Consider the following 26,355-nt stretch of genomic DNA (forward strand, 5'->3'; position numbering starts at 1 on the left):
GGAACGAAAAATTTGGGCGAAATTTGGCCGAAATTTGAGCGAAACGGAACGCAATGAACGCAAGTTGTGCCAACATGGAAAACTTCTTCCGTACACACACACAAGGCAACACACTATCACGTAGGTACAAACACCAACTACGATTACAATCAACCATCATCAACGCAGCTTCACACCAAGCTTCACGACATCTTCAACACACTCGTTTTTTTCTCCAACAAAAACGAAATGCTTTTCAGCTCAGGAACTTCAGGAAAACGCGCAAACGCCTTCTATGCGACACCGTGAACGCGGAATCGGTACAGGCAGGTATAGTCTTCTTCGCCATAGTTGCTCGCAATTTCAAGGCGAACGTATTCGAACGACCGCGAAGGTTTGGACTGTGGTGAAGGACAACACGCGAGAAGTCATGAAGGTGAGTGCCCAAAACGACAGACCCAGAGAAACCCGATCGAACAGTCCCTCTAGAAACAAACCTGAACAGCAAATTGTTGCAATGGGGTGCCGTCAATATCATAAGAATACTGTCCAAGCAGAGTACCCTCAGTGTCGCAAGCGGCATTGAGCGCCTAACAACCGTGCACGCACGCAAGAAAATGAGTCCTTCTCGCAAGTCCCGGAGAAAAAATCCAGAAAACAAAAATAATCAAAACAAAGAAAGCCAACAGTGGACCGTACAACAACGCGGAAGGCTCGTGGGGCACTCTTCATCGTATTCAAGGAGATTGATTTGGCAACATGCTCTACTGAGAAGCCAGTGATTGAAATGCTGCGGGCAAGACGAACAGTGAGCTGGCCAGACTGGCCAGACATGGCCCAGCAGTTGCCCACTGAATTGTCCCTCTGTGACGGACACACGAGCGCGGCGAGTGTCAGCATCACAAAGGCAAAAAGCAAAAGCAAAAAAAAAATGCCCAAAGAAACAACCGAGCTACAAACCTGCAAGGCCAGCAAGGGCGACGTGCTTTGCATCATGACAGGCATGCCGAAAAGAGCAAGTCGGGGCACGCTAAAGGAGGCGGACGTGCACGATTCGACAACGGAGCCGCCAGCAGAGGCGAGCGCAAAGTCAACAACGCCAATCTTGTCGGCGTCGTACAGCGCGATGGCTTCACGAATGAGCGCGCGCACGTCTTCAGAGTCCACGCTGGCCTGTTGCTGTTGCTGTTGCTGTTGCTGCTGGTGCTTTTGCTGCTGCTGCTGGAATTGAACGACCTCAGAATGCAATGTGCTGACACGCGTGTTGAGCCGGGAAACTTCCAAATCCAAAGCCTCGCGATTGCGGGGCTCCATGATGGCAATGACGCGCGTCACAAGGTTGCTCAACTCTTTCTCGCGCTCTTCTTCCGAAAGAGTCGTCGGGGCACGTGCCGCAACCTCCTCGTGAATGAGCTGGCGCAGGGTTTCGGGGTCGATCGCAGCTTGCTGAACCGCCACCGTGTCGCTGTCCGTCGACTTTGGCAGGGTGGCTTCGCTCAAGCGGCGCTCGACAATAGAGTTGACCTGTATGTCAGTTGGAGGCAATCAGCATGCAAGCTCGACCAGTCAACAAACAGAGCAGTCTGCAAGCAAATCCTTACCTGTGGGGCAATCTGCTCGCTCAGGACATCAAGAGTAACGCAGCTGCGAATGGATTCCTGCAGCTTGCTATCGGCCGTCTGTTTGGTGTTGGATATTGTGTGTGTGTGGATTTGGGTTTTCAGCTCAGTTAGTCAAACACACGTCATGTCACTGAAACCCTTCTCCTTCCAAGCATTGATGCGCATCAACTCACTTGGTAGTTGTTCGACTCCTTGTCCAGAGCCGCCTTGAGACGCTCCATCTCACCCTTCAAAGTATCAAGTTCCTTGGCTTGCGCCTGCAACGCGAGATTGGCACCTTTGGCAGAGTCGTCGACGACTGGCTGGGCGGGCTTTTGAGCCGCCTGCTGCGTCAGCTTCTGAGCCGCTGCTGCGGCGTCTGCAGACAGCTGCTCAAGACGACGATCATCATCTTTCTGCGCAGCGAGAAACTTCTTCTCGAGGCTGGTCAGTTCGGCAGACAGGAGCTGCACAAGCTGAACCAATTCTTCGACAGACTTGCCAGACGCGAGGTTGCCGTCGTGCGCCGACGCTTGCACCAATTTCAGGCGATCGTCGACTTGCTGGTGGTCCAACAACGGGCTGGAAGCGTGCTGCACTCCAGCAGGTAGCCTGCGGAGGGCGAGAGCCAGAACCAACAAGATCAGCAACGCCACCAGTGCGCCCTTCCACAGGCGCCGAGCAAGCGCAGGAACAACCTCGCCAAGCTGTCTGCGAATGCTTGCAGACTGTCCGCGGTGCTGGTCGTGGAGCAACTCTTCGTCGGACGACGCATCGAGATCATCCAGATTGGAGCCTCGGACGCGATAATGAGGGGAATAGGAGAGCGACCGGCTCGGAGACTGCGAGGGCGTCGCCGTCGCAGCAGCCGCGGAACGAGCAGAAGGCTTGCCACCACCGCGGATTCGACGAAGAGCCTGGCCACCCTTGGCAAGCAAGAATACATTCAATAGCATGATGGAGGTGGTGAAGAGATAGAACAAGACACCAATCGATCGCAGCAAGTCTCCGAGGCTGCGGGGGAGCTGGCGAACAAACGACGTCGTCGTCGTCGAGCCAGCTGCTGCTGTTGTTGCTGCTGCTACGTTTGGTGCCCGGGCACGACTCTTGTCGGATTTGGAACCGCCATCATCCTCAGTGTCGGACGAATCAAGACCAAACAAGACATCGTCGTCCGCCGACCGTTGAGGACGGTGCACCTCGGCCAGAGGTGCTCCGCGCAACGGGCTCGGCTTGCCTGGGGATGAAGCGGCAGACTTGCTGGAATCTCCTTCTGCCGATCGGCGGAAGGGTGAAGTCAGCACATTCACAATGCGGGTGAGCGTGGACGGAGTTGCGGGGGATTGCGAATGCGAATTGATCGGCGTCGATCCAGCAGCGGCTTTGGGTGAGCCCGAACGCAACGACGACGGCGATGAAAATGAAGTGGGCGACAAGCCCTTTCGGCGGTTGTCTGTAGCAGCAGCAGCAGCAGCAGCCGGAGGAGACTTGGCGGTGGCCTGGCTTCGGGGCGAACGCGTCGTTGGCGAGAGTCGGGCGCGAGCGGCAGTCATGCTTGCATTCTCGGCGTCGTCACCCTCGTCCTCGTCGGCATCCTCCATCGCGCTGTGCATGAGAACGCTCGAGTCGAGGTCGGGCTGGCTGGCGTTGGTCGTGAAGCTCAGGTCGAGCGCGCGGGATCGCAGAGACTCGCTGCGGCCTTTCGACGACGCAGTCCACCTGGACGACGTCGACGCCGCAGTGGATGGCGCCTCGTCCTCGTTGACTGCATACGCACCGTTATCAGCAGCAGCGGCAGAAGCAGCGGCCGCAGCAGTCGCGGTAGTCGACGCAGAACGCGCAGATCTCGATTTCTTTGTTGGCGTCGTGAGGTCAGCGCTGCTGTTGTCGTGTGCGGCCGAGCGCAGACTCAGGCCCGAGCGACTGGCACGGCCAACCGATGCAGGGACCTGGAGCTGGAGCTGCGTGTCCTCGCGCGCGGCGGCGGCAGTAGTCCTGCTGGGTCGCACGGCCGAGTGGGGAGCGCGGGCGCGCGCCGGCGTGTTTGAAACTGAAACCGTTTCATCGCCGCTCTCGTGCTGTCCAGCGCCGGCCTGGCTGTGGCTGTGGCTTTGCTGCTGCAGCTGCTGCAGACGAGTGCTGCGGCGAACACTGCGCGGGGCTTCGTCGGTGGCTGCGTCCGCGGCGACAAGGATGGACGCCCGCCGCGCAGACGGGGTGCTCTCTGGACCAACGCGCGGCGCCATCGAAAAAAAAAAAAAAAAAAAAAAAAAAGGAGAAGAAAAATGAATGGGACGAAACGAGACGAAACGAAACGAAGCGATGCCAGACGACAATCCCCAGTAATGGCGACAATGACGACGACGATGGGGAGGAGGGGGGGGGGTGACATTGCTGTTCGAATATAGCATCTCATCCATTGAAACAGCGCATTCGCACTCGAACGCGACGGAAACGAAACGGAAGAAAACGAAACAGCGTCAAAATTCCTTACAAAACTGGAACGGCTGTTCTACGTCTCAGCACTTCAGACAACGCATAGACAGTTGGTCGTAACGACAAAACAATGGATGGTGGAAATCTGCGACGTTGGAGGCGCGGATTGTGATTTTTGTTTGGGTCTTTGCTTTGTTATTTCAACCACACAAAAAACAACAACACAATTCAGAGAAGATCAACAAGCATGCAGATGTGTCAATGCTTGAGCTCCTCCTTGTTGAGCTCCTTCTCGCCAGAGGCCGTCATCTCGTTCCACTTGTCGGCAATGTAGTCGCCGGCAGCGCGGACGCGGGTGCCGATTGGTTGCTCCGAGTCCATCACAATTTCCTTGTGGATTTCGGCCTTGGCGGCGTTGGTAGTCTCGTCGACCTTCGCGCTGGCAGCGCCAGTAGCAGCATCAACCTTGGTTCCGAGCGTCATGTTTGGTATTTGGGGGAATGAGTTTGAATGTCTGCACAAGTTCCAAACAAAGCCAAAAAGAAGGTAAGACGACTATCAAACACAACGACCGACCAAGATTGTAAGGCGCTGTTCATTGTGAGTACCAAAAAAACTGACTGTGAATGACAAATTCGAACAGCGTGGCTATTGCTTTTTAAAGCCGAGGCACGACGACCAAGGGTGCAGTGCAAAATTGCGTCGATCTGACTTTTCTTCCTTGTTCTTCCTTTTGGCGTCTTACGATGTGTCTTAGCAGAACGCGCCACGTACATCGGGGCGTTTTCACCTTGTTTTTTTTTTTTTTTTTTTACCTCTGCGCCGCACTCCCAGCTGCATCCTACTCGCTTTCTCTGCCACGTTATAATTGGAAAGTCAGAGTGTCCGCTCAACCTTGGCCGTGTAGTCCCCTGCCTCCTTCCATCCAGGCGCTTCTTGCTGTGCGGATCCAATGTCGTATTGTACGTGCGTTTGGTAGCTGCGTAGATGGATCGCGTGGTAAAAACACGAGACCTTACTGACCAAAGTGTGTTTTTGGACATGTAAACTCCCGGCACAGCGCCTGTCTCTGATGCATCCTACCTGGTCTTCTGCAAAAGTGCCACGTATCGTCTCTGGTATCCACACCCTGATTGGTGCGGCATCGCACTTCGAGCGACGAAGCACAAGCGGCAAAAAAAACGCTGTACCCCAAATCTCCTCCTTCGGGTGTTTTGAACAGGCCACCTCCGGTCTTGGTGCACGTCTTCCTGTTTTGTTTGATGGGATGGCATAGGGGTATAGACCATGTAGCGACTTTGATTCTCCAATCGTCGGAGGTGCAGAAAAACAAGAACGCCGTCACAGCCAAGCGTTGCGCCGTCACAGCGATTAGCAGACAAAACTTCATGCGTGCTGCTTCTGATTCACCAATGATCTGCATGAGAAGGAGGCTATGAAATGGAGACGTTTTGAAGAGCTTTAGTTATTACAAAAGCAGAAAGCAAGTCAACACGGCGTTCTCGTCTGGTTTTCAATGCTTGAGCTCCTCCTTGGCCATCTCCTTCTTGCCAGCAGCAGTGTTCTCGTTCCACTTGTCGGCGATGTAGTCGCCGGCAGCGCGAGCACGAGTGCCGAGGCTAGCGTCCGAGTCCTTGGCGATGCTCTTGTGGACCTCAGCCTTGGCCGCGTTGCTCGCCTCGTCAGCCTTGGCGCCAGCAGCAGTGGTGGCAGCGTCAACCTTGGTTCCGATCGTCATTGTTGTTGTTGTTGTTGTTGTTGTTGTTGGGTGTAGTCACTCTGCAAAGGACGTGTTTGAGCAGAAACAACAGAGCAGAGAGAAATGAGCGAAACGTTCTTTATGCAGGGCCGAATGCAGGGCCGAATGCAGTGCCGCGTCAACGTGAGAGGACGCTGGTTTCAACAAGAGCATAAAATGCATCCTTGAGAGTGCATACAAAAAACTAGAGTGACGTTTGTGAAAAGAAAACGACGAGCCTTAAGAAGGGAGGCAAAACTACGCAAACACGGGTTGCTGTGCAAGCACGTCGTTTATCTTAGGGAATAATTCACTATTCACTATTTTTTTCTTCCATTTGCCTTTCCTACTTGTCAACAGCGCATGTGCGTTGATCATGGAGAACCACCAAGTTTTTGAGACTGCGTTGTCTCGCTTTCGCTCGTGACGCGGTTTCGAAAGTGCGAAGCGTCGCGCTGCATGCTACGCAATCGCCTCCTGAGAGAACCGGCCAATCGATGCAACAGACGTTCTACTGGCGATTTGGACTGACTGTCTAGGACACCAAGACCGACCAGGGCTCCTTTTTGGAATTGCCGTTTAAAAGCGGAGCTTGTTACCAATGGAGACCTTGTCCTCTCTCCACCCTTTGCTTCCGTTGCTTCCTTCGATCTGGTACACCCCTTTTTCATAGAACGCCATCCAAGTCTTCTTTTTGTGCCTCGTTGTCGTTGTCGTCGGTCGGCAGTTTCGCTCCTACTCTTTCATCTGCGCCGATCGGCTCTGATCTTCTGTGTTTTTTGGCTGATCTTCTCTGCTTTTTTTTCTCCTCTGATCTGATTCTTCGCCATGCTGTACTTTTTTTTTCTTTGCCTTTGTCTGAGGTTCCCAGTGTTTTCCATTTTCCTTTTCTTCTCTGTGCAAAGTCCCAGTTTTTTTTTTTTTTTTTTTTTCTCCGTTTTTTTTTTTTTTTTCCTTTCCTTCCAGCCAACCAGTGTTCGCAAGCCAGTCTTTCCGCGCTTGCTGATTTCCCGTTCCGCTCCCCTGTGCACGCGACCCCCCTCCCGCCTCGCCTGGTTTTCACACACACCCCTTTTGTTGCTACACACACTGCGCGCATAGCATTTGAATGACGAGGACGACTTCCGCAGTGCTGCTGGCGCTGGCCTTGGCGCTGTGTTGGATGACAGCAGGCGCAGCTCCCACGCCCGCCACTGCCAACACCAACACCAACGACGACGCTACTGCTGAATCTGCGACCAGCTACGATGCATGCGCCAACCCAATTGTGCTTGTCACTGGGCTCGGCGGCTGCGTGCTCGACTTCCTGCTCACCGACGAGTACAAGCACCTGCACTACGAGTGCTCGCTCGTCTTCTCGCGCAACAAGTGGAGCAGCGGTCTCGTCCGCCTCTGGCCCGCCATCGAGGCCGTCGGTACGTCCATGATGGTGGTTTTTGTCTTCTTTTGTTTCAATTCCAACCTCTTCTTCTTCTTCTTCTTCTTCTTCTTCTTTGAGTTGTCTTTCTCGTTTCTCTTTTGTTGCTCTCTTTTTGCAAACTTGAACGCTGAACGTCGGATGATGTTTCTCCTTCCTTCCAGTTCATCCGTTGCTATGATTGATGATTTTTTTTAATATTGTATTTTTGCTACCTTTTTATTATCATCAATCTTCCGCTTTTTTTTTTTTTTTTTTTTTTTTTTTTTTGCTCTTTTGTGCAAAACCCGCTGCTCAAAAGACTCGCTTTTTTGTCGACTCAACCACTCTCCTCTTCATCATTGATTGGCTGCATACAATGTGGCGTGATGCTCGAGTTTGCAGCCGGGCAAGGAGCTCGAAATCTTCGGTTTCACTCACCAAACAACAACCTTGTTTTGGATGATTTTTGAAAAACCAGATGCTATTCCGCCGTACCATCTCCGCGCTTGCTGGGAGGACATGATGGCTGTGCATTACAATGAAACAACGGGCCGATTCGCCAACACTCCCGGCGTGCAGGTCCGCCCGCGCGATTACGGCGGCGTGACTGGCGTCGACAATCTGTTTGACATCGAGTCCAACTGGGGCCCCGGCATGTCTGCCGTGTACGAAAAGCTCATCAAGCAGCTCAAGGTCACGCCCGGATACGAGGTTGGCAAGAACATTCGCGGCGCTCCGTTCGACTTCCGCCTGGTGGCCGACGACATTGAGCTCGCGTCCATGTTCACCGACCTGAAGAATTTGATTGAGGAGACGTACAACATGACACGTGCCTGCAGCGCGGGCCCCCGCCGCGTCCATGTCATGACCCACTCGCTGGGCGGCTCGTACTGGCTGTACTTTTTGAACACGTTTGTCGACCGCGCGTGGAAGGACCAGTACATTCGCTTCACGCTGGCCGTGTCGTCGCCCTGGCAGGGTGCCGGCAAGGCCTATCGCACGCTGATTTCGGGCGACGACGAAGGTCTGCCCGGCGGCAACATCATGTTCCTGCCTGTCGAGCAGCTCATGGGCGGCTTGCTCTGGATGATTCCCTTCTCCAACTTTTTCGGAACCAAGACGTTCATCCAGTATGCCGACACTGGCGCCTCCTTCTCGTCCAATGCCTCCGACGTTGCCAGGCTCTTTGACTCGATGCCCGGCACGCTGCGACCTCTCGTGCCTTTCATTATCAGCAAGATTGTCGAGCCACGGTCGCTGACCGTTGCCGCCCCAGAGACCGACATTTACTGCATCCACGGCTCTGGAGTCGTGACTGAGAGCTTCTACGTCTACCAATCGGCCAACCAGACCAACACCAACCCGGCCGAATATCGCGAAGACGCTGTCATCAACGGCACCACGTATCTCGCCCCCAACCCAGCCCTGCTCTTCCCTCTCGACAAGTCCTCGCCCTTCTACGTGGATCCCAACCAAGGAGACGGCACAGTTGAGTTGCCCAGTCTTCAGTACTGCCGCAACTGGATTGGCAAGAACGGCGGCAAGCAAATGGTTGAAGTTGACGTCGCTGGTCAAGAGCATCTTGGCATCTTGAGCTCCGCTGCCTTCTTGAATGATGTCATGCCGCTGATTCTCGCGCCATGAGGTTGTTTCGTTTCGATCGAGTGCTTTGATCAGACGAGCAGCACTTTTTGCTTTTGTTCTTTTTCCCCGTTTCGAGTTTGTCTCTCTCTCTCTCTCTCTTTTGTCTGTGTTTTCTTTGTGTGCCTGTGCGTATGTGTATGTGTTCCCCTGAGTGATGTGTAATTTCATTATTGCTGTTGGATTTCAATTGTGTATTTTTCCTCGTCTCAACTGGACGCCGTAGCGCGCTGGGAAGGCTCAAACCACAAGATGTACCAGGCAAGCAGAGCGACAAAGAGCACGATGCTGAGCTGGAGAATCGGCAGGGACTGTCAACAACAACGACGACAGCCGAGGATGACAACAACCAAAGGGAGATGAGCAAACAGCGCCTGCAGCATTGTCTCACTCTTGCCACAAACCTTCATCCCAAACAAAAAGCCACGCCTTGCACCGCGAGGCAACACACCTTGTCTTCACGCCAGGACAGTAGCTCCACTTCAAATTCGAGGGTTGCGTTGGGAGGAATCAGAGTCATCCCGTCGTTAATCCCATCCGCGCCATACGCGTAATTGCTGCCGCACGACAGCAGGGCCTTTTCGCCAACCTTCATGGTGGCAACACCGGAATCCCAGCCCTTGATCACTGCAAGTTTCAAGCGTTCAAAAAAAAAGGGAAAAGTGGGTGCTGATGTTAAATCGCAAATCACAACGCGAAACATTTCCCTCTTCCCCCATCCACCCAACCCCCCAACTCCCCTCATCGAGCTTTTTGTAAGAATGTTACCATATCCAGCACCGAGCTTGAATTCGAACGGCGAGCCATGGTTGCGGCTCTGATCAAAGATACGGCCGTCCGGAGTGCGACCAACGTAGTGCACTATTGCATTGCCATGGAGCACACGGAACGAGTTCAGGATTTGCAGCAGTTCAAGTTCAGTTCCCAAAGCAAAAGCAGACCAGAGTGAGTGAGTGAGTGAGTGACGATTGGCTGACTTGACTGCTGGGATGACAGCAGAGCGCGGGGATTGCACTTGCTTACCGGTCACCAGCGAGCCCTTCGGCGGAGGCGCAGCGCCCGTGCCGTCGCGCAGGACAATCTTGGTCACTTGGCCGTCGGCTGTAGTTGAAGGGATGAAGGAAGGAAGGTCGAGGCGGAAGGACGACAAGAGCCCGGAGTTAAATCAAAAAGCCCAACAATCAACTCGTCCCGAACGTATCCCGCTCGACACCAATGACCAGAGCGCAGATACAACCCAGCTTTGAAAAAAACAAAAAACAGCCCAACCCATCAAAAAATTGACACAAAGCGGAAGCAAACGTACGCGTAATCTGGACCTCGACGCCCGAATCGCCGGTTGTGGTTTTACGTGCACGTGTGGTCATCGAAAGTTGGAACGAGTTCGCGGTTTCTGAGAAAAAATGGACGACTGGACTCGATTTATTATTGACCAAAAGACAAGAACAGACAAAAACAAAAGGAAAGAAACGACAACTGACAAAGGTGACTGGTTTAATGAAACGATGAAAACAAAAAAATACAATAACTACAGTATGAACAATCAGAAAATCCACCCCCAGGCCTTTACTGAGAGTGATGGTGGACCTGTCGAAGCTTCTTGCGGGCGTGAATGTCAAGCGTGCCCGTGAGAAGCTTTGAAACGGCATAGAGCAGCAGTAAGAATACAATGAATGCGCTGAGAAGCAGAAAATGGCTAATGCTCGTTCCAATCTCGCGCCAGCTGCCCTGGTCTCGCACCAGGAAGAAGAACTGGAGCGCCATGCCGTCCGTCATCAGAATGACCATCAAGAAGATACTAGCGGTTGGGACGTGCAGCGTCTGGTTGACCGCTTGAAAAACGCAGCTCACCATGACGAACGGAATGAGGACTTTGCAAATCAGGAGCAAGAACATGCTCACCGGTGCAGCAGACACGGTCACAAACCGATGTGTGCTGATTGGATCAAAACTGCTGAAACTGGCAATGTTGCCGGTTCCGAAGAATGCGGCGAGGAGGAAGAATAACTGCCGTGTTAAAAAAAAAAAAAAGTTTTGTTAGCCAAATTGGCACTTTCGAAAAAGAAACAAAGCCAAGCACAGCTACTACTTACGTAAAAGTACGCGCAACGAATGTCGTTCGTGACGAGGTTGCGCATAAAGTTTTGCTCGACGTCCGCCAGGTCGGCCAAACCCAGCAGTCGTTGCCACCAAGCAAAGGACTGTTGCGAAGCTGCCTTGACGGCCAGCATCCCCTGCGTGGATGGCTGATGTAATTGCTCTTGCTGTTGTTGCTGTTGTTGCTGCTGCACCGCACGAATGGCAATGTGCTCGATGTTCGGATCGCGCGATGGTGAGAGTTTGTGCTCAATCAAAAACCAAAAATAGGCACATCCTGTGAGGCAAAAGTAGAACAGACCCTCATACCTGCATTGAACAAAAACCACAAAAACCAAAATGCGTGAGAACACCATGCAAACAGTTCGGCAACAGAAACCATACTGCTCAACCTTGAGCAGCATGAGCGCAGCGCGACAAAGCAAAAAGCAAAAAGCAAAAACGTACGAAGTGCTCATCAAAAAGTAAGGACTGGCAAAGGCAATCGCAATGGCCATGAGTCGACTGAGATAGTACGACGAGGCAAAGTGTGGTGCAATCAGCGAACAGACCAGGATTGCCCAGCTGACGGCCGCATTCATCATTGACAGTCCCTGGTTGTTCCGCAGGCTGTTTGACGTGTCTACCACGACAACCAGCGTCAATGCGAGCGTTGCCAGCTGAACCGCAGTGAGGAGATAGGACTTGGACTTGGAGCGCCTGGCTTCCTCGATCGCCTCCGTGACGCGAAGCGTCGGATGAAAGTATGGTCGCGTGATGGCAAAAGCCGTGCAGATCATGACCAAAATACCAGCCAGCACTCTGCCAGACAAATGAGACAAGAGCATGCTCCGTGAGAGTCGAATTATGCATTGAATGGGGAAACTAAAGACGATTCGCTCCAAGAAACATCTGTTTTTGTTTGTTGTTGATTTTGTTGTTGCTTACACGAGGCGCGAATTTTCGGGATAGTCGACAGGTAGCAAGGGGAAGATACTCGTCAGAATACATCCAAGCAGCCAGCTCAAAAGCGTGGCCTTGTCTGTGCGCCACAATCGCGTTGAGAATGGCCAAATGCCAATCAACAGGAAGCCTGCCGATAGGACCTCGCGATGGTAAAAACAGAGAGTCTGCGCAACACCAAAAACAAAACAACAACGATGAGACGGACGCAAACGCCAGCAGGACTCGGCAAACCACAATGGCACGTTACCATCACTTCAATGGAAATCAAGTACCACGCCACTTGAGCAATAGCGGCAAAAACAAACCGCTTGGAGCGTAGATAAGAGACAAGATCGTAGAGAATGAAGCGACGCCGGAGCACGTGGTTCCAGAACAGTAGCGGGAAGAAAATGTACAGATGATACGACATGGGCGCCCCAGAGCTGACGAGGAAGATCTCCAGAAGAACGCCAACAGCGACTGTGACGGCATTGACCCAGACGTCCGAGCCAATCTCGTGCGAGGTGGCCTGGTGGAGAAGAAACTCGGTGTGCAGGTGGTACACGGTAATGTTGGTAAAATGACGCAGAATGAACATGAGGACGCAAAGCATCCAACCAGTGTATCCGAGCGTAATGGCGGTGCAGAGAAATAGTCTGTCGTAACGCTGCAAGTAATGCAGCCCGCGCAGACACAAGGAAATGATTTCAAGGCAAACGGCCTCGGCGTCAGCAAACTTCTCCTCGCGAAGGTGCCGTTCGGCACGAGATACCAGCTGTGAGATGACGCGCCCTGCATCAGTAAGAGGACCAAACGGGCGGTAGAACGGCTCCACGGATGCGCGCACCTTGGCCTTTGCATGGTACTGCGCGTGAATTTGGCGCGCGTTCGTCAGCAGCGAGTACATTGCGCACCCAGGACCAGGCCAGTCTGGCGCTAGCAACGCGACAGGCAGTACGCCCACCGAGTGCCGTGGAAATGGTACTCCCACGAGGTGCGACATGAGCGGCGCAATGTCGGCTTGGTTGACGTCGACGCGCTCCAAATGCGCCAGCTGCCACCCCGATGGATCTTCTGCAAGAGTGGCGTGGTGATTGACTGGTCTTGGGCGAGCAATACCCGAGCCCCAGCAAACCAGCGGGGTCTGGGTCTCGTCCGGATGACCGTCGCCATGCGAGCCGCGCGATGTCATGCCGTGATCCGACGAGAAAATGAAAGCTGTCGCGTTGTCGCCATAAAAGTCGTCCACGAGCCGAGTGGCTTCGTGCACAATCTCGTCAACAGCCCTCAAGCTGTTCATGTACTCTTGCGAGTCGGGCCGATGGGTGTGTCCAGCAATGTCAATGCCCATCAAATGCAGAAACAAGACGATGCCTTCCTCTCTCAATGACGCATCGAGCGCATCGGGATCTCCGAGTTGGGCAGCGTACTCCTTTGCGCTGAGCGGATTGAGTGTGGATCCAGCGGCGGGTAGGGATTGCGGCTGTTTGGAAGCGTGCGTCAGGGCAAAGCGAAAGCGATCCAGCACCCATCGGTCAAGGTAATCAGAAATGCCATCTTCCAGCTGGGAATCGTGAGTGAAGGTGTGGACATGGGGTGGCGTTGTTCTGCCTGGTTGCTTGGCAAACATCGAGGCAATGTCTGGTGCGCCCCAGGCCCACGTATGCGACGATTGGTTGAAGACCGAGTCAAACTCGACTGGACTTTCCTTCCATCGTTGTGTGACGGCGCTCGCATCCTCGTAAAACCCGGCAATCAGGGCGACAAGGCCTGGGCGGGATTCCGTCGGCACGCGTGTGTGTGAAACACCCCACCGACCCTCGTGTTCAATGACACTGTGTAAAAACGGTGCTCGATCTCGGTGAGGTGGCTGGCGGCGATCAAACAGCGTGCTCGCCTTCAGTCCGTCCGCTGTCATCATCGGTGGTTTTCAAAAATCAAAATCAGACGAAACGAAACGAAACGAGCAACAACAAACCGAAAACAATTCGTTCTTAGAATGAATGGGAATTTTTGAACGTTTGAGGTGAGATGGATTGGTTGGCGCCCTTACCGACAATGAAAAGCAACCGCTTGGCTGGTCGGATTGGCAGCACGTTTGTCGGCGCTGGCCGGTCTTGCGCGTGCAGAAGCTGCTGCGAAACGTAGCATGGCAGGGTCTGCACTTGAGCAACGCCCGGCACGAGCGGCGATGTAAAGTAGACGTGGAAGATGGACCACAAGTAGACAATGTGGAACAAAACTCCGACGACGAGCAGAATGCGCGATGCTGGGCGCGAGTGCATTGAGAAGAGATCAAAGCGGAGCGTGTATGGCAGATGACCAGCGACACCGACGGGCGCCAGTCGCAGCATCGACGACCCAGCGCCAGAGACCAATCCAGACCCAGATCCACCACCACCACCACCAGCAGCAGCAGCAGCAGAGCCAGAGCCAGAGCCAGAGCCAGAGCCAGAGCCAGAGCCAGAGCCGGCGACGTGCGAGCGCGGAGTGACAGCTGCTGCGGCAGGGCGCGATCGCGACGTCCTGCCCAATGGAGCGGACGACGACGACGACGACGACGATGACGATGATGGGATGGGTGCACCCGCTGCAGTGCTTGCGTGCAGGGACGTGGTCGCCACTATTGGAGCAGGGGAGGCCGCTGCAGGGCTCGGGGACGATGGCCCTGCGGATCTCGATGACGGCATTCGCGAAAACAACGGTCTGAGAAGTATTCACAGAGGCAATGCGAATAGCTATTGAAACAAGTAATGCGAGGAAATAACAATGACTGCGTGTGGATATGTTAGCGAAATCACATTGACTCATAGCACGATGGAACAACGACGCAAACAATACTGTACTGGTGCATTCGAGTGTTCATTTCCAACAAAAAAAAACAAAACAAAAAGTTGATCAAAGAGATTGGATCAGAAAACAACAGCGATGCAGAATAACAACAAGTTCAGTTAACAAACAAAAAAAGCACAAACTAGTCCAGCTCAATCACCTCGTCGGAATCGAAGGAATGCGCAACCGTGTTGTCCAGACGCAGCGATTTTGTAGGACGCAGTTTGCTGAGGGGAGCGTCTTCGGACAGGGACACGGGTGGCGGATCGTCGGTCGTAATGAACGCGGGAGAAGCAACGGCAGGGATGGTCTGGACCGAGTCGTCGGCACTAAAGCTCAAGGGCGTGTCGGTGCTTTCTTCATGACGCCGTTTCCGACCCGATGGCAGCAGCGCTCCATCAGCGTTCGACACCGCGCCAATGGGAATCTCGTCAAGGTTGTTGGCCGCGTGAACAGAACTTCCGGCAAGAGCAGCGGCCAATTCGGACGCTTCTCCGTCAAAGTAGACTTGCACATGCGCAGCGACAAGCCGTTGCATCTTGAAGGACACGAGCTCGTTGACAACCGCAGGCCAGGGTGCCGCCAGTTGCGCCACAGGATCAATGTCCGACAGGAGCTCGATCGCCTCTTGCTCGGTGCCGGCAAGATCACGCGTGGACAATGCGTCCGCCAGTGACAAGGCATCGTCGCGGAAGGCCGTCAGCAGACTGCGGGCTTGAGCCAAAACCACGCCAGAGTCGTGCGTAACGTCAAGCACCTGCTGAGAGCTTGCATCAACGCGTGCTCCAACGGCCGAGACGGCGTACTGCCAACAATGAACCACAAGCTGGTCAATGTACTGCAGACGGCTGGCGTGACGCGCGTGATGAGCTGCGACCAACACGGCGTTGGCGCTCGCTGCTCGTTTGCTCCTAAGGGTTCGGTGATAGCGCCGGATGTTGTCTGTCAGAATGTGCGAGAGAGCCGGTGCTGCAGAATTGGTCGTGTTGGAAGCAGACACGCGGTCTTCAAGCGCAGTCACGGCAGTAGCATCCAGGGCCAGCAGGACGGGCTCTGGCAGCTCCATCGGTGGCAGGGCACACTGCAACTTGGCCTGCTCCAACAGATGGGACGCACGTGCACGAGTTTCCGCCGATTGCCACTGCGGAGGCGGCAACAAGGCAACAAGGCGCCGCTCAAGCGGATATGGCAACGCAAAACCGGTGCCCGAGTGGTGCGCCGCAGCCGAAAACTCGTACGGAGGCCAGTTGATCAAGGCTGGATGGCTTGGTGGGACTGCGGAGGAATTTTCCACCATTCGTTGCACGTAGGCGACAACGCGGTCGTACAGGTCAGCCGTGTGCCACGGGTCCGAGCCCTGAACTGCATTGATGTGTGGGAAATAGTGCTGGTGGCAAGCCGTCTCGAGAATTTGGCCCAACATTCGCCGATCGGTTGAGGGCTGCCTGAGGGATTGCTGCGAAAGCCACACTGTCGCAAATGCAAGCGTCTTTGACCATGGATCGGCATCCTCGCCCAGAACGTGTGCCAGTGCCGGTTGGGCGAGCGTGGATTCGGCACCGCTGGGCCACTGCATGACACGGAGGGAAGAGACATGCGCCCGCGAGGCGTGCGGCTGTCGGAGCGCTTCCAAATTGAGAAATGAGGATGAGCCGAGCAAGCCAGTGCCGTTTGCGCACAGGCCAGATAGCTTGGGAAAGTCGACAGGCAACACGACCATGAGCGCAACGTGCGCTCCAGCAGGCAGCGCTTGCAAAAGCAGGGACAGGCGCATGCGCTCGCTCGCAAAGTAGCTGGCAAGTTCGCGATCCGATGACGCCGCCGCCGCAGCATCCTGGCCTGTCTGACGACTGGGTGAGGACTTCATGCAAAACAGAATGCCGGATGCTCCACATAGGCGCAAAAGATCATCGTCCTGGAGCTCGCCGAAGGAGTGAGAATCAAGCTCGACAAAATCAACGCAGACGTGCAGCACTCGGCTTGCAACGGTGGAGGGTGTTGGTTCCTCGTGCTTGCGCTTGTAGCTTTGCGTACGCTGTTTGCTCAGAGGTGCGACCAACTCGGATTCGGGAATGGAAACGGGCACATCCAACATTGTGCTGCCAGCCCCGATCGTGCTAATCCGGCCACCAGCGGCCGCGGACACGACTGGCAGCGAAGTGTCGCAAACGAACGAAAGCTTCATCTTGAGCCAACTGGCAAGGTCTGTATCGCAATGGTCTGGCACGGACACGAGCAGTTTCCAAAACAGCTCGGAAGCGTCGGGACTGGCATTTGTCAGAGCGGGAGCCACGAGGGCGGGCAAATCCAGCGGCGCAATTCGAGCCAAACGAGCGCGGTCTTGCTCCAAGATGGCATTGCGAAGCTGTGAGCCTAGAACTGAGGACGGCTTGTTTGGCGAGTTGACGAGCTTGTGCTCGGCGGATGCGACTCCCCAAGCGGTGTAAGCAGACTGAGCCTGAGCGTGTGTGTGGTTTGCCTGCTGCTGCTGCTGCTGCTGCTGCTGCTGCTGCTGCTGCTGCTGCTGCTGCTGCTGCTGCAAGGCCTGCCATGGCGGCGACGGCTCGTTGCTCGTGATAGCATCAGTCATGCTTGTGGGAGGCTTGGCAATGGCAGTGACGCCAACCGAGCTCTGCAAAAGACTGGAAAATCTCTCATTGGACGAGAGCAAGGACGTGGACACGGGCAGCCCAGCAGCAAACTTGCGGAACTTGGCACGAGCGACAACCACGTCGCGCCATGAGTGAAAACACTCGCGAAGCTGGGATGTTGCCACGCGAGCACGCAGCGCTGATAGTCGACGTTGCTGCGCAGCGACCAGTTGGATGGTTTCTGCAGCAGTTGCGCGCAGCATTTGGTCTTCGACACGTCGAATGAGTTGATTTAGCAGGTCTTGGCTATAGTGACGCGCAAAGGTTGCCAACCAATCGCGCTCGGCCGTCTGCACGGCTGCTGCTGCGGTTTCTCTAACGAGCGATTTTGAGACAGTCTGCACCAGTTGGTTGAGCATGTCGGTTGCCGCCTCTTTCGCGACACGATCGCGCAATCCGTCCTCCTGTCGCTTGCGCTCTGCATTCTGGAGCTCTGCCTGTCGTTGCTGCTCACGTTCTCGCTGGGCCTGCTGTTGTTGGAGTTGTTGCTTTTGCTCGAGCTCTTGTTGCTGCTTTTGCTGCTGCAACTGCTGCTGCAGGTCGGCCTCGCTTTGTGCGCGACTCTCGGCAATCACACTTTGCCCAACAGCCATAAATTGCCGCTTGAGCAGCGTTTCAGAAAATGCGGCAGAGATCTTTTCAACAAAGGCGGGACTGACGTCAGAGACTGTGGTGGAAGTCAGTGGTTGTAGTGGTGGAGGAGCGGAAGAAAGCCGTGCACCCAACCCGGAAGGAAAGCCCGGCATCTTCACAACGGGCTGCGCAGTAGATGTCGGTACAGCGGCGGCGGTGGAGGCTGTGGTGGCGACAGCGGCTGGGCTGCTCAAGCGATCAGCGAGCGATCCTCCTGCTCCGCCGAGTTGGGTTGGAATTGGCATGTCGATGGTGCCACGCGAGCCGCGGCCAAGACCAAGTTTAACAGGGGCACTTGCCGTCGGCACGACAGCAGCGCTGGGCAACTGCGAGGCGAAGGAGGGTGGCGGGGCCAGTCGGCGGGCAACGGCGGCGACATTCTCGGGCATGCCGATCGTCGAGTGGGGCAAGTGCATCGATGCGCCCGGAGGAGCAGCCACCGTTGCAAAATTCGTTTGCAAACTGAACAGCCGGTCAATGGCTGGAGCCCGCAAGCGTGGTAGTGCAACTACATCGGCATCAAAGCTCGACGAGCGATCCATGGTCGCGCCAACAAGAATCGGCGCTCCCACATATGCCGCGTCCTCCATGCCCAGCCGAATCGAAAGGTGGAAATGCTCGCAGACGGTCGCGGCTTGGTTGGCGTCGACGAGCCCCAGGAGTTGAGCCACCTCTTTCAGCGTGATGCAGGTAAAAGTCTGGTGCATGACACGGAGCGCTTGCTTGCGGACGTAGGAGAAGTGAATGTGCACCGCGCATGCCTCGAGCAGCGATAGCTTGGACGCAACCAGGCGGAAGAAGCGCACATAGTTTCCGCGGCGAACAGCGTGCAAGACATCGAGCACGACGGCAATGTCGTTGTAGGCCTGTGTGGTCTGGGAAGCGGTCACAATGAACTGGTCAATCTCGCCATCGAGCAAGTGGGCAAGAATAAACAGCCGCCGGAACTCGGCTTCGTTCGGACTCTGCCAGTCTGGCCCGCGGGCAAGCCGCGCCTCCGAGTAAAACTCTTGGAGCGACTGGAAGCAATCGTTCATCTTTTGGAGACAGAACTTCAAATCAAACTGATCGCTCTCGCAGAGCAGGTAGCTGAATATGAGAAGAATGCGGACTGTCTTCTCTGTGAGGTCAATGGCGTCGAGATCACGAATGTTCTGAAACGTCAAGTCTTGCCGAATGGCGCGCGTGCGATCTGCCAAAAAGTTGTAGACCTCGACGAGCGACCGTCCCAGCGGACCGATCTGATCGTCGGACTGGCCCACAATCTCATAGATTAAAAAGTTCATGGTGCGATGCAACGTCGGCACTGGTCGGATCTCGTGCGGCAGCGGGTCTGGCAACCCCGCGGCAGCTCGGCGGAACTTTTTGACGGCTCGCGCGTGGTCGACGAGGTTTCCGCGTGCGCCTGCGTCGATCATTTCGAATCGGACGAGGTCGTTTCCAACCTCGCGAAAGTAGCGCTCCTTCTCTGGGCACATGTCCTGGCAGGTACCAACCACGGTTGCTTGATCGCTGCCGTCGTCGCCGTCGCCGTTGCCGTTGCCGTCGCCCTGCCGTCGCGCCCGTCTCGCCGCGCGTTCCTCCTGGAGCCGCTTGTCGCGCGCATCGAGTTGTCTGTGCAAGCACGCAGAGTGAGTGTGACGACCAGAGAGAGAGTGAGCAAAAGAGCCGCGCTCCAACCGAGATCTCTGTTCTCGTTGATCTCCCTTCCATGGTGGCCGGCCACAAGTGCTTCGAGGCGGCACGACAAGCAGGGCTGCTGCTGCTGATGATGATGATGATGATGATGATGATGATGGTGATGAGAGTCTGGGTTTCAAACACTCACTCGAAGCGCGCCATGGATTGGCTCTCGGCCTCAAACCGCTCAGTGCGAGCCGCGGCTTCGTCGTCCTCGTTCATGGCCCTCTTCTCTCACTTGGGGAAAAATGGAGGGCCTCGAAAAAACAAAAAAAAAAAAAAAAAAACAATGGGAGGACTGACAAAAATCTCAAAAACCAAAATAATGGATTCTTGTCTGAGAGATTTTTGAGAATGGCTTTTGTTTGTTTGCTGGTTCTCGTTTGAGCTTAAGCTTGCTTCCTTCGCTCCCCTGTTTCTCTATCGAGAGAGGTTTCGATCTTGATGTTGTTGACCGCCCGCTCAGTCATCCATCAGTCAATCATTCAAATCGAATCGAAATGCCCAACGAGTAAAGAATACATCAACAACGCAACGAAAGTGTGCCTGATTTTTGTTTCAGACGACTAACGCTCGTTCTCCACTACTGCATGATTGGATGAAACTTGTGTGACATGACTTTTTTTGTGCATTGTGTGTGTGTGTATGTGTGTGTAGATCGCTGCAGCGTGAGCCTGCGTTTCTGCGCATCCATTCGCTGCTGGCTGGGTTTCACGAGACCAACGCCAGACTCCGACAGTTGCTCCACTCTGAGCCTGCTCCTCCTTCAGCAGCTGACATTCAGCCGGCAGCATCATCGTCATCATCATCATCAGTATCAGCATCAGCATCAGCATCAGTAGCAGCAGCAGCAGCAGCAGGAGGGGCGATCGGGAAGACCGGTCTGGCTGATTTGCGCAATTCCACTGCTGCAACTCCGACAGCAGCCTCGACTGGACTGCATCACCACCAACCGCCGCCCGCCGCTCCTGGCCAGAGCGTTGTTGCCCATGCCTCCTTCAGTGCAGCCGACGTGTCTGCGCAGTCGTCGCGCGTCGCAGTCGTCACTCAAAACCCGGCGTTGGCTGCGGCTTCGATGCGATCTTTGGCCGCGCCATCCACAGCGACGCCATCGACCACCGCCGCCGCAGCCACCATCCTGGCACCGCCATCATCCACTGCGACAGCATCGTCCGGTGGAGTGGCACTGCTGCTGCCAACCGCAGCCGCGGCGTCCCCGTCGTCAGTGTCACGCATGGACCAAGCGCGCCCGGCTCTGCTCGCCCTCGCGCCAAGCTCGCCGCCGCCAGAGCCCAAGCCGTCCTCGTTCGCATCGCCGCCAGTCTCGCCATTCCGGTACGGCGCAAACGCATCGATTCTTGCGTTGCTGGCTTTTACCATTGGAAATTGCATTTTCTGAAACACAAGCCGTATATGATTGTTTGCACTGTCTAACTTTTTGCTGCTTGATGTTGTGCTATCGTTTGCTAGGCGAACAAGTCCTGCCAGCTACTTGTTGGCATCGCCAAACATTCACTCCAACGTGTCGCCAGCGCACCACTTGCAGGCACCGCCGCCGCAACTCGTCGTCACACCACGTCCGCGCGTTGCGATCGACTTGTCGCAAAAGTTTGGCTCCGACACTGCCATGGAACATCTCCACTTGATTTCCCCAACACTGGTTGGCGAAGTTGCAAGCGGTCGCAATCGATTGTTCGAAAGCGCCGGGCAACTACGGTCGTAGATCTCGTGGCATGTCAATAGTGTTTGTTTTTGGAGGAACAAGATGGGGATTGCTGTGTTTTGTCCTGAGCGGATTGGAAATCAAGGACAAGTTGTCTGTTGCTCTGATCTGTTGCTCTGGGTTGTTTTTGCATGCCTCTTTGTTAATGTTGTTAGCTGAGTGTGACAAAGCATGTGTCACGTTTACTCCCTCCTGTTAAGGTTGAAATCGTTCAGTGGATTGTTGTTGACGAATACAAGTTGAAAGGGAACGCACCAAAACAATAGGAATTGCAATCACTACTATAGCACAGCCCGACTACTACTCGCTTTGCCGTGACTTCTTTTGGGCGTGCTTGGCGGCTTTCTTGGCCGCTTGATTTTGGGCCTTCTGATCCTGTTGCGCGTTATACTCGAGTCGCTTGGCGTGCAGCTTGTCGACCTGGTCGATTAAAGAGGTCATAGAGGAGCAAAACGTCAGCGCTTGAACTCGTTTTCAAAAAAAAAAAACATAAACGTCCAACACATAAACCGCCAGTCCACAGGTTGCCTCACCTCTTCTTGCTTCTTGTTCTTGGAGTACATGATGCGGTTGTACAATCGGCGATGCTTCTTGGGCATGAGAATCTTGGCAAGCTCTTCCTGCTCCTTGGCCTCGTCGGCGGCAGCCTGGCTCTTCTTGCCCTTGCTCTTTGGCTTGGCGGCGGCTGACGAGAAGGCAACACCCTTGCTCTCGGCCTCCAACTCGCGCTGGTACTCGGCCTCTTCGTCGTCTTCGTCCTCTTCGACTTCGTGGTGACCACGCTACAAAGGGCAAAGTTTTAAAAAGAGGAGAAATTTCGTGAGCGCTTGGTCCGGACGTCCCCTCACACATCACAATGATGCCCCACCTTCCTCTTCCCTCCTGCTGTTTTCTTCCAACACTCACCTTGGCAGAAACACGCTTTGGTGCTGCAGCTCCCTTGGCGGCCTTTTTGGCGGGGGCGGGCGACTCATCTTCGTCGTCCTCTGCCTCCTCCTCGTCCTCTTCGTCCTCGTCCTCGTCAATGTCCTCGTCGGCACTGTCGTCTTCGATTTCCTCGTGCTCCTCATCCTCCTCGGTCATGAGATTGCGCTTCTCTGGAGGCACGTAGTCGCCTTCGCTTTCGGAGACGAACGGCGACAAGTGCGGTGGCAACGCGCGGCCGGGGCTGTACAAGGTCGCGTCAAGCAAGCGGTGTGCGTTGACGCAGTCGAAAATCCACTGCGGTTGAACGTAGCGGCGGCCGGGTATTCTGCAACGCGCAAGTCGTGTTGTGTATGGGAGGAAAGGTGAGCAATTGGCTTGGGCAACGAACAAGTGCTGCAACGAACAAGCGCTGCAACAAACACATGCTGCAACAAACACATGCTGCAACGAACAAGTGCTGTAACGAACACATGCCACAACTGGAACTTACGCTGGCCCACGCTGCGGACGATCGACGATTTGATGAGTAATGCCAGAGTCAGACTCGTCATAAGGAGCACCACCGGCAATGCTGCTGTCCCAGGACACTTGGCCGCCAAAGCTGCGAATGATGAGTTCGACAACACCGCGAGGCACTTCGCGCGAAACGTAAAAGCGGCAGGGCTCGAAGAGACGCTTGGAAGCCTCGAGCAACTTTTGCTCCTTGACCTGCTGGCCAATGAGTTGAGCATCTTCGCCAGCATCGGCGGCGGCAAAGGACTCGTCAATTTGCATGCGAGTGGCGTCGTTCTCGTTGGCGTCGACGTCGGCATCCTCGTGAATGTTGGACAATGCCTTGCCGAGCGAGGCAATGCGCTTGGCAGACTTTTTGCGTTGGGCCTCCTGTTCGGCGGCATCGGGCGCCGTCGCCTTGGACGCTGCAGGTGTTGCCACCTCCATGGCGGACGACGTTGCGGCTGCCGACGCGTCAGCAGTCAGCGGCTCGAGAATGAGAGCGCTAATGCCAGACGCTCCGGCATCCTTGGTCTCGTCGAGCCTTGGCGGGTAGCTCACGTTAATAGAGTGGTACAAGCGGAAGTTCACAAAGCCGAGCAACGTCATGTGGAACTCGAGGAAGGTGAGCATGATGCGGAAATCGACGTCGGCAGGGATCTACAAGGGTGGGGGGAGGTAAGCGAAAGAACGGAACGAAAAGAATGAAGAGAACGAAGAGAACGAAGAGAGAGATAAAGAGAGAGATAAAGAGAGAGAAAGAGAGAGAGAAAGAGAGAGAGAGAAAGCGCGGAATGCGAGATCACAGCCCTCGACCAGACCAAAAAAAACCCCACAAACTGCAAACTCGAAACTCACCTTTTGGCTGAACTGGTGGGGAACAAGCCAGGTCAGGGGAGCACCCATGACCTCGGCCTGATAGTAAATGCCCTTGATGGACAAGAAGACCTTGCGCAGAGAGCGAGAGCGGACAATGTAGCTCTCAAATTCGTGCGCGAGGCGGTTGCAGCGGTCGACAACCTCAGAGCGGATGCGGTTTGTGCGCGGCATGCGAGCAAACAGGAAGACCATGCACAGCGCATCGTCGAGATCGCGCAGAGCATCGACAAAGCTGGGGTAGCGCTCGCGGACAATGTGATCGAGCGTGTAGACGGGCTTGGCGGCCTTGACGCGGTCTGCAACATCAAACTCCTTGCGGCCGATGGCCTTGCGCAGCTTGCGCACAAAGACCTTGAACTCGCGGAACTTGTTCAGGATGGGCTCGTGAGCAAGGAAGGCAATGTCCTTTGCGAGGTAGTACGTCTTGTTGGCGGTGGATCCAGTGCCCGACGCCTTCTTCTTGTTGCGGGGCTCGCGCGGGTAGACGCCCTTCAGAATGCACAAGCGACTGGAGGCGGGGGGGGGGGAAGCACGGCCATCATAGCACGCCAGTTCCAAGATGAGTAAGATGATGAAGATGAGTGGGTAGTTAGAGTGTGTGTGTGAGAGTGAGGGGGGGGGCTTGGATTGGTCTCCACATGGAAGTCGCTCTCGCTCGCTCGCTCTCCACGAGGTCGCTTCTTCCCTCTCCAAAAACCTCTCTTTGCTCGGTCTTGTCCTGCTCTGCTCCCACGCAATGCGAGACTCGCAAGTGTGGAGTTGCACAACAACATGATTGCGTTGGTTTGGATTGAGCTGGACTGGTTTGAGGCGCTCAAAGAGGACCAGGGCAGAGAACGGCCCATGTGTGTGTGTGCCAATGCAACTGAGTACGGCCGAGTCGAGTCGAGGTCGATCGGGGCCGAGCGCCTTACCGGAAGTCTGCGAGCTTGAGCTGGAGCTTCTTGAGTGCTGCGTTGCGCGAGATAAAGTTGATCGCCGCGCCGGATTCGGCCTGAGGAGAGAAGAGGACGAGTCAAATGTACAAAGGTCAATGGAAACTCCAGCCAAAAAAAAAAAAAAAAAAAAAAAAAATCAATGGATTACCTTCTTCTTTTCCTTCATTTCGAGATTTGGGTGATGTAGAATGAGCTCTGAGAGTTTTTGGGTTGGGAGGGTGACACCATGTTGGCTCGATTTTTGTCTTTATGACGAATTCTTACTGCAGATTTAGGTGTGATGATCACAGTGTTGAGTTTGTTGACGTGCAACGCAGGATCGTGCAAAAATCAGGAGAAATGATCATCCAAACACCATTACAATGAGAGATCCCTCAAAGTTGGGACGGCTGTTGTGTGTGCAATCCACGTCGCGGGGTTAGCTTCCTGATTCAAGCCAAGCATGAATGTCGTTACCAGAGTCGTTGACAACCATTTGTTGATGGACCTTTTGAGGCGCACCATTTGAATCAACACAAGAATGCTCCATATTGTTGTGCCTTTTGTTTATTGTGACATTGCAATGTCTGGCAGCCAGGTGACTTTTTTGGCTTGACAACCGAGTCGAGTCATCGCACCCGGTCTAGATCTACTTGTCAACCGCAACCTGCTCACTGGCCGCAACCGGCGGGTTGGCCGCAGCCTGCTGGTTGGCCGCAGCCTGCTCGCTGGCAATGCGGTTGATAAACTCCGGGTGGTTGTGGGGGTACAAATAGAACTGGTACTTGTTGTTCCCGCGTTCGAGGCGGATGACCATGGGCACATTGTTCTGTTTGTTGTACACCCAAACTTTGAGCTGGACCTCCTTGATCGCCTTCTCGGAGATCTTCGGAGCCAGGCAAGGGATCAAACAGCAACAGCAAAGCAAGAGGTACATGGCAGCGGGTGTCCGAGACTCGTCTGCAAGCAAGGAGCGAAAGCGGCAGTGTCTGGTGAGCAAATTGGAAAAAAAAAACACAACAAAAACAAAAAAAAAAAAAAAAAAAAAAATCCAAGTGCCACACAACAACAACAGCAACAACATGAAACCCTCCACATACAGTCGAGGAACGTGTTAAAGTTGAGGCAGTAAGCGCAGATGCGGCGCCTCCACATGCCAATCACGTTGCCATCTTGCTGACTCTCTCTGCGCTCGTAGACGTGGACGGCGCAGAGGGGCACATGGCAGGTCTCGCAGCGGGTCGTCGCAGCGGCCTGGCAGGTGCAGCAGGCGGCCATCTGCTGCGGCATCTGCATGTACATCACTTGCGGCTGCAGCGGCGGATAGCCCATACCGGCAGGAGCGCCCATCGGCATCGGCATCGGCTGTTGATTCTGAACATAGGGGTTGCCAAAGTCGTCGGGTGGCGCACTGGGATAATACAGCGAGGCCTGCATGTTGCTCGCACCGCCGAGAGGCGCTGCAGCATATGCGGGCTGGATGGGCTGGCCAGCAGCGTCGGGGCGAGCCTGGAGCGGGAGGAGGTCAGACATGAGGGAAGCTCTGAATGAAGAAAAACCGCAAACAAACAAACAAAAAAAAAAAAAAGAAGGATGATTGGTTTGACAGGTTCGTCATCTGACACTTGATTAGTTCTGATTCTGAATTTTTTTTTATTTCAGAATTTCAATCAGGATGAATGTGGTGATACTTGTAGATGAGGCGAAACGAGAGAAAGGAGCATGAAGTCGAGATGTCATCTCAGGGAGCACACATGGGTTTTGGGGAAAAAAAAATCTCAGGGGACTCTTGTTTTTTCGTTGTTT

At 54.6% G+C, this 26,355-nt stretch overlaps 9 protein-coding genes across 9 annotated transcripts; 2 read left to right on the forward strand and 7 right to left on the reverse strand.

Moving 5' to 3' along the window:
* Nucleotides 1-45: 45 nt before the first annotated feature.
* On the reverse strand, nucleotides 46-3,831 carry CAOG_01413 (hypothetical protein). The gene is made up of 6 exons (XM_004349883.2): nucleotides 1,775-3,831; nucleotides 1,581-1,658; nucleotides 940-1,503; nucleotides 679-843; nucleotides 477-569; nucleotides 46-380 (listed from the first exon to the last, which is right to left on the reverse strand). The coding sequence occupies exons 1-6, from the start codon at nucleotides 3,824-3,826 to the stop codon at nucleotides 273-275; spliced, it is 3,060 nt and encodes a 1,019-aa protein (XP_004349933.1). The 5' UTR covers nucleotides 3,827-3,831; the 3' UTR covers nucleotides 46-272.
* A 443-nt stretch (nucleotides 3,832-4,274) lies between these two features.
* On the reverse strand, nucleotides 4,275-6,134 carry CAOG_01414 (hypothetical protein; the record flags this gene model as incomplete). Its single annotated transcript, XM_004349884.2, has 4 exons — nucleotides 6,105-6,134; nucleotides 5,591-5,795; nucleotides 4,911-4,995; nucleotides 4,275-4,481 (listed from the first exon to the last, which is right to left on the reverse strand). Exons 2-4 carry the CDS (start codon nucleotides 5,752-5,754, stop codon nucleotides 4,275-4,277), a joined length of 456 nt encoding a protein of 151 aa, XP_004349934.1. The 5' UTR covers nucleotides 5,755-5,795; nucleotides 6,105-6,134.
* A 563-nt stretch (nucleotides 6,135-6,697) lies between these two features.
* On the forward strand, nucleotides 6,698-8,978 carry CAOG_01415 (lecithin:cholesterol acyltransferase). Its single transcript, XM_004349885.2, has 2 exons — nucleotides 6,698-7,169; nucleotides 7,632-8,978. Exons 1-2 carry the CDS (start codon nucleotides 6,863-6,865, stop codon nucleotides 8,795-8,797), a joined length of 1,473 nt encoding a protein of 490 aa, XP_004349935.1. The 5' UTR covers nucleotides 6,698-6,862; the 3' UTR covers nucleotides 8,798-8,978.
* On the reverse strand, nucleotides 8,972-10,301 carry CAOG_08505 (hypothetical protein). Its single transcript, XM_011271785.1, has 5 exons — nucleotides 10,101-10,301; nucleotides 9,818-9,895; nucleotides 9,563-9,655; nucleotides 9,246-9,421; nucleotides 8,972-9,105 (listed from the first exon to the last, which is right to left on the reverse strand). Exons 1-5 carry the CDS (start codon nucleotides 10,159-10,161, stop codon nucleotides 9,004-9,006), a joined length of 510 nt encoding a protein of 169 aa, XP_011270087.1. The 5' UTR covers nucleotides 10,162-10,301; the 3' UTR covers nucleotides 8,972-9,003.
* On the reverse strand, nucleotides 10,281-14,577 carry CAOG_08506 (hypothetical protein). The gene is made up of 6 exons (XM_011271786.1): nucleotides 13,869-14,577; nucleotides 12,084-13,726; nucleotides 11,819-12,000; nucleotides 11,339-11,692; nucleotides 10,888-11,200; nucleotides 10,281-10,801 (listed from the first exon to the last, which is right to left on the reverse strand). Exons 1-6 carry the CDS (start codon nucleotides 14,503-14,505, stop codon nucleotides 10,361-10,363), a joined length of 3,570 nt encoding a protein of 1,189 aa, XP_011270088.1. The 5' UTR covers nucleotides 14,506-14,577; the 3' UTR covers nucleotides 10,281-10,360.
* An 84-nt stretch (nucleotides 14,578-14,661) lies between these two features.
* On the reverse strand, nucleotides 14,662-19,873 carry CAOG_01418 (hypothetical protein). Its single transcript, XM_004349888.2, has 2 exons — nucleotides 19,760-19,873; nucleotides 14,662-19,545 (listed from the first exon to the last, which is right to left on the reverse strand). The coding sequence occupies exons 1-2, from the start codon at nucleotides 19,831-19,833 to the stop codon at nucleotides 14,790-14,792; spliced, it is 4,830 nt and encodes a 1,609-aa protein (XP_004349938.2). The 5' UTR covers nucleotides 19,834-19,873; the 3' UTR covers nucleotides 14,662-14,789.
* A 208-nt stretch (nucleotides 19,874-20,081) lies between these two features.
* On the forward strand, nucleotides 20,082-21,591 carry CAOG_01419 (hypothetical protein). Its single transcript, XM_004349889.2, has 3 exons — nucleotides 20,082-20,122; nucleotides 20,269-20,946; nucleotides 21,082-21,591. Exons 1-3 carry the CDS (start codon nucleotides 20,112-20,114, stop codon nucleotides 21,332-21,334), a joined length of 942 nt encoding a protein of 313 aa, XP_004349939.1. The 5' UTR covers nucleotides 20,082-20,111; the 3' UTR covers nucleotides 21,335-21,591.
* CAOG_08507 (hypothetical protein) lies at nucleotides 21,528-24,758 on the reverse strand. Its single transcript, XM_011271787.1, has 7 exons — nucleotides 24,719-24,758; nucleotides 24,547-24,626; nucleotides 23,612-24,140; nucleotides 22,752-23,413; nucleotides 22,241-22,586; nucleotides 21,868-22,116; nucleotides 21,528-21,754 (listed from the first exon to the last, which is right to left on the reverse strand). The coding sequence occupies exons 1-7, from the start codon at nucleotides 24,734-24,736 to the stop codon at nucleotides 21,635-21,637; spliced, it is 2,004 nt and encodes a 667-aa protein (XP_011270089.1). The 5' UTR covers nucleotides 24,737-24,758; the 3' UTR covers nucleotides 21,528-21,634.
* A 310-nt stretch (nucleotides 24,759-25,068) lies between these two features.
* On the reverse strand, nucleotides 25,069-26,136 carry CAOG_08508 (hypothetical protein). The gene is made up of 2 exons (XM_011271788.1): nucleotides 25,650-26,136; nucleotides 25,069-25,509 (listed from the first exon to the last, which is right to left on the reverse strand). Exons 1-2 carry the CDS (start codon nucleotides 26,080-26,082, stop codon nucleotides 25,199-25,201), a joined length of 744 nt encoding a protein of 247 aa, XP_011270090.1. The 5' UTR covers nucleotides 26,083-26,136; the 3' UTR covers nucleotides 25,069-25,198.
* Between the last annotated feature and the right edge of the window lie 219 nt (nucleotides 26,137-26,355).

This window comes from Capsaspora owczarzaki (genome assembly GCF_000151315.2).
Source record: "Capsaspora owczarzaki ATCC 30864 unplaced genomic scaffold supercont2.2, whole genome shotgun sequence".
Taxonomy (NCBI): Eukaryota; class Filasterea; order Ministeriida; family Capsasporidae; genus Capsaspora; species Capsaspora owczarzaki.